Raw genomic sequence first — 13,611 nt, 5'->3', positions numbered from 1 at the left:
TTGCAATTAGATGCATTGTAGCTTTAACCGCTTGCCGCCCGCGTCACGCCAGTAGGCGTGGCCGGGGCGGCAGCCCCAGGACCAGCTAACGCCAATTGGCGGAAAGTCCTGGGGCAGCAGTTTACGGGAGATCGCGCGCACTGTGCGCGCGCATCTCCCGCTTTGTGGGCGGAGCTGAGCTCCGCCTTCAGTCTCCGAGCGGCGATTGCCGCTCGGGAGACTGTTACACGGCGAAACCGCCGTGTATTTACATGTGCAGCGCTGCGATCAGCAGCAGCGCTGCACTGGGGACAGCCGTGTGACACGGCTGTCCCCATGGGGGACAAGAGAGCGATCGGCTCTCATAGGCAGAAGCCTATGACAGCCGATCGCCGTGATTGGCCGGCTGGGGGGAGGGAGGGGATTTAGAAAATAAAAATAAAAGAAAATGTCAAAAAATATTTAAAAAACAAACAAACAAATATTTATATAAAAAAACAATAAACACAGGGGGGGGTGATCAGACCTCACCAACAGAGAGCTCTGTTGGTGGGGAGAAAAGGGGGGGGGGAGATCACTTGTGTGCAGAGGTATACGGCCCTGCAGCTTGGCCTTAAAGCTGCAGTGGCCAATTAATGTAAAATTAGGCTGGTCACTAGGGGGGTTTACCACCATGGTCCTCAAGAGGTTAATTCCCTTTGAACGTCATGAGTGGTTTTGCCATGGAACTGCACTTAAATATTTCCAGTTCATTGTCAATTTACCTCCATTAATGTTCATGTATGTTATGATTATATTTCAATTGTTTTACAAAACTCAATAATAATGTTATTGAAACAAAAAAAAAAAAGGAACATATCAATTAATTTAAATTGCAATTAGAAAAAGGTCCACAGAACCCCTTTAACCTCCTTGGCGGTAACCCCGCAACTTTGCTAGCTGCGTCAGCACACCAATCGCCACCGCCCCGCGCTCGATGGCCGCTATCCGTCACGCCCCCCCCAGACCCCGTGCGCTGCCTGGCCAATCAGTGCCAGGCAGCGCTGAGGGGTGGTTCGGGACTCCCAATGACGTCCCGACGTCGGTGACGTCATCCCGCCCCGTCGCCATGGCGACGGGGGAAGCCCTCCAGGAAATCCCATTTTTTGAACGGGATTTCCTGATCGGAGATCGCTGAAGGCGATCGAAGCGCGCGGGGGGATGCCGCTGAGCAGCGGCTATCATGTAGCGAGCCCTGGGCTCGCTACATGATATAAGAAAAAAAAAAACTGCTGCGCTCCCTCCTGGCGCCAGGGGGGTTAATAATTCATGAGGAAAAGGTGTAGTTTTCATAAATCGAATTATAAAATTAGAGGATAAAAATAAAATGTGGAGTTATATAAACACATTTTCTGATGGACCGATAAGGATGAAAGAGGGGCATTGGTGTCAAAACAAGGACTGATAGTGTGTGGCATTCTGATTGTTCTTCTGTCTTATCACAAAAGAACAGATGCTCCTAGCAACAGCGACTGAAATGCTACAACCATTCACACATCTAATGCGGTGTCTTTAACCTTTATGAGTGCATGGCACTGTGTTCCCCCAGTCCCCACAATCACACCTCTGACCTTTTCATAGATGTATCGTACAAATGAAGTTAAAAATCTGTATACCAGACACTGTAGTTTTGTGAATCCATATTAGCTAGCTGCTTCTCAAGACTGTCACCTCGCCCACAGTGATGTTGAAAAGGTGTTTCCCTGCCCTTAAAGTGAACCTCCGGACTAAAAATCGACTCAGCAGCACTGAAAAGGCTTGGTGTTTCTTTAACAGTTTCACAGCATCAGAACTTTGTTTCTCTTATACAAGCCTCACTTTTCGCTGCACAGAAGAAAACTGCCCAGGCTTTTTTACCCTGATGCTGTGCAAAGCATGATGGGATTTCTGATTTTGTTGTTCTCATTCTGCTGTTTTGGTGCAATTTTTTTTTTTTTACATTTTGAATTTGACATTTGAAGCCTAGCGTGCGCATCTGGGAGGGGTTATCAGGACACAGGACAGTTGGAACTGTGTCTCCTGCTCCTTGTCACCTCCTTTCAATCAAAAAGATGGCTGCCCCCATGACAAAGATGGCAGCCCCCATGACAAAGATGGCAGCCCCCATGAATCACAAACATTTGCCTGTTCTTTTAAAACAGGGTGGGTAAGAGATTATATTACCTATCTATTCTAATTAACATAACCAATGTAACTTGATAACAGTATGTTTGTTTAGGCTGAAGTTCCCCTTTAATCTAGCATGGAGCTATACTATTAGCCTTGATTTGTTTGCTGCCTTGGGACTGCATTCTGATATTCTAGATTGCATTGCTTGCGAACGCATGGAGCAGAGAAAAGGTATTTTCTGCCGGTGAACTGGGTTTGAAAAGTTGAGAACTAAAGTGAGAATGAAAGTATCGTATAACTTCTAAAGGGGAGAAAAGTGCAGAACGATACATGCTAAAACTTATACAGAATTTCAGACATTTTACCCCCCTTTTTTATGCTGCCTGGCACCATGAAGTATTTTAAAAAGTGAATGGGTGTTTTTGCTTATCTATAGATGTGGCAAAATGTGCAATAACAGCTTTCTGTAACAGTAACTGAGAAATAGCAAACATACACAAAAATATACTACATTTGGACCTTATTGATATTGTTATAAATCTGGCCTCCAAAAAAAGGTTTGCCCTGCTTTACCCTGCACCCAAATCTCCCGTCGGCTATGTAATAGGTACACATTTCCAGAGCCAATAGAGCTATAACAAGTAATATCACTTGTCTGGCTATGCAGTGTAGAAGAGATCTCTGTATAACAAGACTGAATTTATAAACAGGTTAAGTTGGTGAAATAGTTAACAAAAATCAGATTTGTTTGAAGGCTTTTAGCTGCAGCTACTTCCTCTGCACCTTTAAAGAGACACTGAAGCGGAAAAAAATTATGATATAATGATTTGCATGTGTAGCACAGCTAAGAAATAAAACATTAGGAGCAGAGACATAAGTCTAATATTGTTTCCAGTACAGGAAGAGTTGAGAAACTCCAGTTGTTATCTATGCAAAAAAAGCCATTGAGCTCCACGACTTACAAAGTCGCAGAGAGCTCTGTCTTCTGAAACTTGTTATCTCAACTGTCAGTCTTTGTATCTTCTTTTTCTCTCCAGAGGACAGGTCAATAATTCACAAGACTGCTCTGTAAAAACATTTAGAATGCTGAATAGTGTAAACTGAAAATATTAGAGAATGATGCAATGTAAAAAAAAACCCGATATAACTGAAAATAAAAATATGAGAATATTTTCTTTGCTACTAATCTTCTAGTAATTAGCTGTACTACACAGCCAATTCACTATACAGGGTAGTTTCTAGGCCAAAATGCACCCAGGGCGAGGGTAGTATAGGTTAGATAGGCAGGTGCCCCCGGTATGGGTTAGATAGGTAGGTGCCCCCAGTACAGGTTAGCTAGGTGGGTGCCTCTAATATAGGTAGCCAGAATAGTTGCCCCCAACATTGGTTAGATAGTTAGGTGCCCCCAGTATAGGTTAGTTAGGTAGGTGCCTCCAATATAGGTAGCCAGTATAGTTGCCACCAGTATAGGCTAGCTTGGTAGGCACCACCAGTATAGGTTAGCTAGGTAGATGCCCCCAGTATAGGTTAGATGGGTAGGTGTCACCAGTATAAGTTGGATAGGTAGGTGCCCCCAGTATAGGTTAGATAGGTAGGTGCTCGAAACGTAGGTTAGATAGATAGGTAATACCTAGAAACCGAGAGCCCAATATAGTGTAGTATGTATTGGATCAGGGAGAATTAGTGTGGAGTAAGTATTATACTTACAAACATGGGTTACCGTTTAGGCAACCACTATATAGGCAGGTGGGGAGATTAGACCTGTCCCCACTCAGGATTAAGATGTCGCTCTCTGAAGAAGGAAAGGAGGGTTTGTCACCCTTCCAACCACCAAGGGTGGATATCTTGACAAGTAGATGTACAGAGGCGCCAAAAGGATAAAATACGCTAAAATGTTTAAAATATTCGGGTGTCGGCGGTGGACCGGCCACTCAGAAATAGACTCGATGCTGTCGCTTAAGATCTGTTCATGGAGTATGTGAATAAATTGTCTTTATCTTAAGCGACAGCATCGAGTCTATTTCTGAGTGGCCGGTCCACCGCCGCCACCCGAATATTTTAAACATTTTAGCGTATTTTATCCTTTTGGCGCCTCTGTACATCTACTTGTCAAGATAGATAGGTGCCTGCAATGTAGGTTAAATATGTAGGTGACCCCAGTATAGGTTAGATAGGTAGGTGCCCCCAGTATAGGTAGGTGTCACCAGTATAAGATGTATAGGTAGGTGACCCCAGTATAGGCTAGATAAGTAGGTGCCCCAGTACAGGTTAGATAGGTAGGTGTCCCCAGCATAAGTTGGATAGGTAGGTGCCCCCAGTATAGGCTAGATAGGTAGGAGCCTCCAGTACCAGTAGTGGTGGCTGGATAGTGTAATGGTTAAGGGCTCTGCCTTCGACACAGGAGACCTAGGTTCGAATCTGGGCTCTGCCTGTTTAGTAAGCCAGCTCCTATTCAGTGGGAGACCTTGGGCAAGTCTCCCTAACACTGCTACTGCCTATAGAGCACGTCCTAGTGGCTGCAGCTCTGGCGCTTTGAGTCTGCCAGGAGAAAAGCGCGATATAAATGTTCTGTGTTTGTTTGTTAGTACAAGTTAGATAGGTAGGTGTCCCCAGTATAAGTTGGATAGGTAGGTACCCCCAGTATAGGCTAGATAGATAGGAGCCCCCAATACAGGTTAGATAGGTAGCTGCCCCCAGTATAGGTTAGATAAGTATGTACCCACAATATAGGTTAAATAGGTAGCTGCCCCCAGTATAGATTAGTCCTGCAACTTCCACCTTCGTAACATCTGTAAGATTCGCCCTTTCCTGACCTCTGCCACCACCAAACTCCTCATCCATGCCCTCATAATTTCCCGCCTCGACTACTACAATGCCCTTCTGTCTGGTCTCCCTATGACCCGAATAGCCCCACTGCAGTCCATCATGAATGCGGCAGCCAGAATTATCCACTGCTCCCATCGCTCCACCAGGGCGGCTCCCCTCCGTGAATCCCTCCACTGGCTTCCTATACAGTCCAGAATCAGATTCAAGATATTGTGTCTGACCTACAAATCCATCCACAAAACCTGTCCAACCTACATTTCTGATCTTACTCAGAGATACACACCAAGCCGCTCACTCCGCTCCTCCAATGAACTTCGCCTGACCGTCCCCCCGCATCACCCAGTCCCATGCACGCCTCCAAGACTTCTCAAGAGCCGCTCCAACACTAAGGAACTCCCTTCCTCCACCCATTAGGGCAGCCCCCTCCTTCAACACCTTCAAGAAGGCCCTCAAAACTCACCTTTTCACTCAGGCCTACCACCCCTCACAATTGCTCTAAACCCACAGCTGAACTCTGGTCCCCTACCTCTCATGTCCCTACCTCTCCCTCTAGATTGTAAGCCTTTGGGCAGGGTCCTCCTCCTTTTGTGTCCTACCTGATCATGCACCTCCATTACTGTGCACCCATGCTATGCATTTGAGTGAACCTAACTTGCCCAATCATCATGCTCCCCTCCAGTGACTGACTAAGCATCACCTTGTACTAAATCTGTGCTGTGTGATCTGGTTTTCTTGTATTCCTGTATTGTCATATTGCTGTTTGTCACCCCTAAATATTGTCTGTAACCTAAATTAATGTCCAGCGCTGCGTAATATGTTGGCGCTTTATAAATACAATAATTAATAATAATAATAATAATAATAATAATAGGTAGCTGCCCCCAGTATAGGCTAGATAGGTATGCGCCCTCCCCCCATAATGGAGGGTGGAGTCAGCCTGGGGAGAGCGGCCTGAGTTCTCCCTCCCTTCTTCTTCAGGGCAGCCCTCTGTGCTCCTCCCTCTGCTGCAGAGTGAGCGCAGCAGGAAGCGCTGTATACAACAACTCACCTCCCTCCGTTCCAATCGGTGATCACTTGCCGCTGGTCTCCTCCTCTGCATAGGCGCGGTATACACACTCTACTTCCTGCTAAACAGGAAGTAGAGTGTGCATAAGCGACTATGCAGAGGAGGAGAGCAGCGGCAAGTGATCGGCGATTGGAACGCAGGGAGGTGAGTTGTTGTAAACAGCGCTTCCTGCTGAGCTCACTCTGCAGTGGAGAGTGGAGCACCGAGGGTGGCCAGGGAGAGGAAGGGAGGAAGAGGTCGGGCCGCCCTTACCACAGCTGCGGCTTCCCCTCCATCATGGCGCCCCGCCTCACTCAGGGCCTGTCCCCACAGTTGCGGCTCCCCCTCCATCACGGTGCCCCCCCCCCACTCAGGGCCGTACGGCCCTAGAAACGGGCCTGTCATTATATCATCATTTTATTATTACTTCAGTGTCTCTTTAAAGAAATGCATACAAATAAAACAAGCTGGGCAACAACAGTATGTTTCGAAAGTGTCACAAGAAAAGTGATTGATGATAGGAAATAAGATGCACTATCAGTGCTGGATTTATATCAATGGAGTTTATAAGTGTCACCCACCTAAACATGGTGCAATACATGTAACATGTCTATTTTGTAGCAACTAGACTGGAGAATTTTTTTTCATTTTCAAGTGGTACCTCTGGGTGGCAGACTCCAGTAGAGGTGCCTACAAGCCCTGTGTATATAACTCTTGTGGCCATACACGATTAACCACTTCAGGACGAGTACATCTTTCACATATCAGCACTGCTCCCATTCATTTGCCAATAACTTTATTAGTACTTATCACACTGAAATGATCTATGTATTGTTTTTTTCTGGATAAATTAGGCTTTTAGTGGGTAGTATTTCTGTTTTGTAATTACCTTATTTTCTATGCACTTTACAGGGAAAATAAGGGGAAAAATGGAAAAAACACACTATTTCTCCATTTACATCCATTATAGCTTTACAATAAAAAACGCTAACTATAAGTTAAACCCATAAATTTTATTTGCTTATCCATACTGGTTATTACAACATTTTGTTTTTTGTGTTTTTTGCTTTCTCATTGTACACTATTGATGATTACAAAACCTTATTTGCAAAAATAACAGTAATATACCCTCATGACATACATATTTAAAAAGCCAAGTTCCCAAGGTAACAATATAGTGATTTTCTTCTAAGTCTTGGTTTTGGTACAGAATATACAAAATTTGTATTGCTTTTGATTCAGTTTGTTACTAAAAAGAATACACAAGACATAGCCCTTAACCCTAAAAGACCCTGAAATCTATTCTACTACTTATGACGGTTAAAATGTTACCCCATATGTCTCTTTCTAGCTATACTAATATTTTCCCAATTTTGATTATAATTTTTAAAATTAATTTTTATTTTGGACTGAGGTTGTCCCTGCCCATTTCTCATGTGATGTGGGACTAAGCTTTAAAACACACCAAAATGCATTCTACAACTCGTCCCAGATAAAATGATACCACATGTGCCTCATTTAGTAACAAACTGATGGTGCACTCCCCACAATTACACTGGACGTGGTTGATCATTTTTTTCCCACCTGATTTAATCATTTGAAAAATAAACCAATACACCATGCATATATGATACATTTTTCCAGAAAAATGAAAAACATGACCAAATTTTTTTTGTATCTTTCCGATTTTGCCAACATATTTGATCAGATGTTTATCAAAAAATTTGGAAAATCGATAATTTTTTCTTTTAAAGAGGAGCTGTCAGCCATACTATGCCAGGATAAAAAAAACACACGCATAAGTAGATAAATACTAGCTTTAATTACATGATAGATGTATTGCACTGTCCACGATTTGACTTCAGTGAATTTTATAAAACAAAAAAAAGGAAATGCAGAGAATCCTTTTCCCTGGCAGGGGCCATCTTTAGTCCCTCCAGCGAAGCCAATGCTGGCGTCATTTTGTCCCTTACTCCCCCCCTCCTCCTCCCAGCAAAAGCCAGCGCTACTGTAGTGGCACCCCTGCATCCATGAGAACCCCCCAGCCCTGCTACAATATCAATAGGGATTCCCACTGCATTTACCCTCAACCCTGCAGCACCCATCTCGTCTCACAGCATAACAGCTCTTAGCAGGGAAGAATAAATGCAGCTCCATCGCCTGGAACCATGTTGAGGAGAATCTGTGTGCGCTGCATATATTCTTCCCCGCTAAGATCTATAATGCTGCGGGCCGAGCGGGGATGTTACAGAGTGGAGGGTTAATGCAGAGGGAATCCCTTTGGAAATAGTAGCAGGGCCGGGGGTCCCCATAGATGCGGAGGTGCCTGCTGCACCCCCCCCCCCCTCCAAATAAAGGGACAGAGATGCCTGTCGGCCTCGAGTGCAGGGAGGGGGAGGACAGTGGCAGACGTGAGGCGGCCAATGAGAGAGGGATAGGCGTGAGTGACACAGGCTGCAGCCAATCAGGCTGAACTAGCTGTGTCTGGGGAGAAAAGTAAAGGAGAATTCCCCCCTGCCCCAGCCTGCACTGCAACTTCTCTTTTGCGGCTAATTGCTGTGTACTTTAGAGCTGGGGACATGAAGATTAATCTGTAATTAAAAAAAAGTAAGATTTGTTTTTAGTTAGGCATTGCCTTTTTAGCATCCTTTTTATCAGTATTGCAGATGTAAATATGGAATTGATTTTGGCTTTTATGCCTAATAGTTACTCTTTTAATAACTAACATACCCATATAACCTTACACATATTCAGACAATCACCTTCTACAGCTAGAGTTTGATAATAAAAGAAAAAGAAAAAAAAGAAAGAATCAAGTACTATACAGTACAATACAATAACATTTCTATAGCGCTTTTCTCCTATAGGACTCAAAGCGCTTAGCCTCTCTCAGATTCAGTAATTAAGAGGCACCATCAAAGACTAATGTGCAGCTACAGCTCAAACCCTGTGTGCAATATTTGGGCAGCTACGTTACAACGTTCCCTGTCAAAGTTCATACTGAATTACTTGCAGGACCAGACATCTGAAAAGGCCACAAAGGCCATGGCCTTGGACACTGAAAAATCAGTAGGGCAGAAGAGCGGTAAGACTTGGGGGGAGATAAGAGGCCACATGTCAAAATAAATAATTTCTCCTGCTCCGAAGCCACCCCACTTTGCTTCACACACAGCCTGAATTCCAGAGCTCCATGCATCTTCCTTACTTCCTGGTGTGCAATAAGACTATGCTAGATACTGCTATCTCCAGGAACATACAAGCTTCAGTTTTGTTTCAGGGTTGTAGAGAATTTCTGATCTGGTAAGGATTACTTGCACAGGAATATGAGCTCCACTTTACAACTCAAGCTGAGCTGAACAGTATAGCTGGTAAGACATTATTGAGCTGTTCCTTCTTCTCTCCCCCTGGACACCTAAATCTTAAACAGAAAGAAATAAGGATTTGATTCCCCTAGAGAAGTTTATGGCAGTCCCTTCTAAGCTAATTCGTAATCCCTTGTTGGCTCATTTGAAAGGTAGCAGTACTGCAGTAGTGTATTACAGTACACCGTGTTAGCCATCAGTGAAAAAAAAAAATATAAGTAAAACAATCAGTAAAAGCATTAAAAGTTAGCGACAAGGAATTGTTGCTAATCATATTGGAACCACGCAGCTTCTCTTCCTGCAGCGTGGCTGCGTAGTAGTCGCGCTAGCCCACCTGTGCATGCACAGTAAGCCAGGCTCCGTGCTATTGTGCATGTGGGCTTGTGCGGCTACTGCGTGGCCGCACTGCAGGAAGAGGAGCTCCGCTGCCCTGATGTTGCTCAGCAACAGAGGACATTGGACCACTCAGGGAAGCCGCTTTCTTCTCTTTGGGTTACTATCATATTTTGAACCCAAGCTTTGGCTCAGGATCGCTTTAACTCTGAAGAATGCATAGCAATAACCAGATCCTTCACACATGCATTGTGCTGTCTTCTTGTTATTGGCAATTGATAACAAATATTGACTGTGTCTTTTATTTTTTTTTTATAACATAAATTGATTGCACCTGTTTCTTTTTCAGTGCACAATAGTGCACTGTGCAGAGTTCTTCTTAAGACGTTATGCACTTTATTCATCTTACTGCAGTTTAGTGAATATACCAATTTTTTTCATCTCTCCTACTCCTGGGAGAGGTTAAAGAGAACCCGAGGCGGGGTTCTGACAATGCAATCCACGTACAGAGGCTGGGTCTGCCTATACTGCCCAGCATCTGTTGCTATTTCAATCCCTCCTAAGTTGCCCCTGCGCTCTGCAATCCCCCATAAATCACAGCCGCGCTGTGCGGTCTGTGTTTACATCTGTACTGTCACTCTGCGTGCTCCCCCCACCTCCTGCATAGCTCCAGTCTCGCCCGCGTCCCTTCCCTCCAATCAGCGGGAAGGGAAGGGACGCGGGCGGGGACCGGAGCGATGCAGGAGGCGGGTGGAGCGCCGAGACTGACAGTACAGAGGTAAACACAGCCCGCTGTGACACACTGCGCGTCGGCAGCACGACTGTGATTTATGGGGGATAGCAGAGTGCGGGGGGGGGGGCGGCTTAGGGGGGATTGAAATAGCAACAGAGGCTGGGCAGTATAGGCAGACCCAGCCTCTGTATGTGGATTGCATTGTCAGAACCCCACCTCAGGTTCTCTTTAAAGGGCTTCTAGGTCCCTCATGTACTTTCAGTACCTCATCTGGCTACCTTTGCTTTGGAGATAGGATTGGAGATGCTGTTGGTAAGGGGGCGGCTAGTGATAGTGTGCCTTGGGTGGTAAAAGGTACAAATCTGGCACTGACCATGTGGCTCGGTACTTTCTATCACAGTGAGCATTTGGGGTATTTGCTGAGTGTTCACTTACCTCTCTTTGTAACTACTCATGTGAACTGGCCCTTACTGTTCCTTCCCTTTTTAAAAAAAAAAAAAATATACAAGTGATTCACATACAGTATTCGTTTAAACTATTGCAGTTAAAATTCTCATCATTCTATCCATTTTTTTTTCTACAGCGTGTGTGAAAGATGGTCGTAATTATCCAACTGGTGCAACACAGCAAGATAACTGTAATCGATGGTAAGCCTGCTAAGCAAAGCTGTTGTTTCTGACACTTAGTTATATTTTAAATACTAAGCTTATCAACTGTGTTTCCATGTGCGATTGTTTTTAAATTTATAATATGAACCTGTTATTTAAAGGGAACCCTAGGTGAACCCTACCCTGTTATTTAAAGGGAACAACTCAAAAGCGTGCAAAAGCAAAATTTTTGCTCATTACTATTATTTAGGTTTTACCATAAATCTATGGAAACGTTCTATTTTGGGCAATGTTATGTAAGAGTCTGGCGTTCAGTAAAAAGTTATTCGCAGACATTGTTCATTTTGGTTAGATATATTCAGGTCACAGACCAATACTTAGGCGTAATACAATTAAGTGATCAACACGTAATCCAGTTTAGTGTTTCTTGCCATGCAAACTTGCTCACTGGGAACTGTGCCTCAGTTTCTCTCTGTTGCCTAGATTTTTGTATGTACCATGCCTAGTTTGATCAGGAATTCTGGCAAGAGGACAGAGGAAAAGGAACAATACTGTCCATTCTACGCAGGCTGGAAACTAAAAGACAACATATTTACTATGAACAAAATGAATAACACTCCAGAGCAGAATGTACCACACTACAACACAACTCTGCACGGTATTCTGCTTAATAATGCGCAAGAGGGAGAGTATTCACATCTGGGGTTTGATTCATTCGGAAATAGTGTTCTTTGTTTATTAGTCTTCTCTCTTGCATCAGATAGTATTTCTAGATATGGGAGGGGTTGTTTACTGCCAAAAATAAAGGAAAATAAGGGACAAGTTTTTCTTTTGCTATTTTTTTTTAACATATTAATTTAGTCTAACTTTGTTTTTTATTATAGCCTTTTCTTGTAATTTGGGGGAAAATAATGTATAGTGCCCCTCCCCCAGCCTGTTTAACCCTTTATTCGACATGTGTGTGTCCCATACGTGTGGAGCTCTGCTACCTTTGTACACATAGGGCAATGTTCACTAAATATTTATAAAGTTGCAGTGCACAGGGAGCACACAGAAATTTTACCAATAATTCAGTTGAATACATATCGCATGTTGAGCAATTTACCTCAGACAAATGCTTATTACCAAGGCAACGGGTGTTGCACTAACTGCACAACGTGCACTATGTAGTCAGCGTAAGTAAAGTTGCAACTTTATTGATATTTAGTGATAATGGCCCATAATTCTTATCAGAGGGAGGGGGTACGCTGCAAGTGTGTGGTGGTGAAAATCTTCCACCACCCTTGTCCAAAGTTAAGGTCAAGAGTCTCCTCCCACCTCCAGTGCCCAGGAGAGGGTGGGGGTGAAGAAAAGGGTAACAGTATGAGAGGGGCTTATGGTGGACTCTTCAAAAAAGAAGAGGTTATACGGACTGTTGAATGGAGAGGGGAGGAAGGATGACAAGGCAGTACATGAGTGAGAGGTTTCCAGCAAGTGAATGTGCTTGTTCATCCTCACTTATCTGTTGTCCAGATCACTAAATGACATAGAGGAGCAGTTGTGCACATTCCACAGTAGATTCTCAGCTGAGACAGAGCCGGGTGAATGTATTGGCTGATAATTGCCCAGCCTGTGTATGAGGTTTAAGTTGCGATATTTTCTCCTGGCAGGTCCTGCTCAGTTAAGCAGTACTGCATTTAGCCTCTTTGAGTTCCACTCTCCCTGTTGGATGCTTAATTTATTTTATAATACAAAGAATGCTGATGGGGGTGACAACATCTCTGTAGGTAGCAACAGAATCAAGACTCCCAAATAGGTGACACTAAGGCTGGTAACCATAGCATGGGCTAAAAAATGCTGCCACAATACTTCAGACTACATGTAGTCCAGTGGGTGATACAATTCAATGAACTCATTATTATCATCCTTAACTTAAAGAAAATGATTATTTTGGCTTAAAATGATTTGACTGCTTTTTTACAAATTAAGACATGAATAATCATCCAAAGTCCTACAAGACACCTACACAGATAGCCAGGCATCTCCGCTGGGTGATAGGACATAAGTGGTCCATCAAACCTGGACTGAAATATATAAAAACTGCTATTAAATGGTTTAGGATTTGCCACACTCTGCTGGGTCATATCATATCATGTTGATAGTTGCTGAGAGGGAAGTGAATAAGTGGTTGTGCAGTTGCAATTATGCCTTTTTATATAATGAAGCCAGGACAGACCAAGCTTAAAGCGGTATAAAACTCTGACATAATATTCAATAAAAACGTGTTTTCCTACTTTTTATATCCCATACAGTTATCATATTTGCTTTTGTGCATAAGTATTATTATTCATTTAGAAATTACAAATTCCCAAAGTACATTTTTTTTTGCTCTGAAAGCTGCCATTGCATTTTATTCATAACTGGTATTTTCATATTGTAATGTACCCAGAAATGCTTTCTGAGAATCTTTTATTCATTTGTTTTCCATCTTTCCTGTTGAAGAGTTCAGGTCCACTTTAAGGTCCCGTTCTCACTACAGCTATTATCGGGTGATTCCCACTACTCGCTGAAGCGCTAGCGCTTTTTATAGCGCTAGAG

At 43.6% G+C, this 13,611-nt stretch overlaps 1 protein-coding gene across 1 annotated transcript in view; it reads left to right on the top strand.

Annotated features, from left to right (window-relative positions):
- The window catches only part of TINAGL1 (tubulointerstitial nephritis antigen like 1), a 92,209-nt gene that overhangs the window by 31,099 nt on the left and 47,499 nt on the right, over window positions 1–13,611 (top strand). Inside the window, exon 3 of the mRNA XM_068268914.1 lies at window positions 11,010–11,073. Coding sequence (XP_068125015.1) covers window positions 11,010–11,073 — 64 coding nt within the window. The remainder of the gene's footprint in view (window positions 1–11,009; window positions 11,074–13,611) is intronic.

This window comes from Hyperolius riggenbachi, chromosome 2, assembly GCF_040937935.1.
Source record: "Hyperolius riggenbachi isolate aHypRig1 chromosome 2, aHypRig1.pri, whole genome shotgun sequence".
Lineage (NCBI taxonomy): Eukaryota > Metazoa > Chordata > Amphibia > Anura > Hyperoliidae > Hyperolius > Hyperolius riggenbachi.
Note: the sequence above shows the minus strand (reverse complement) of the source record. Positions and strands in the feature narration are given on the sequence as shown.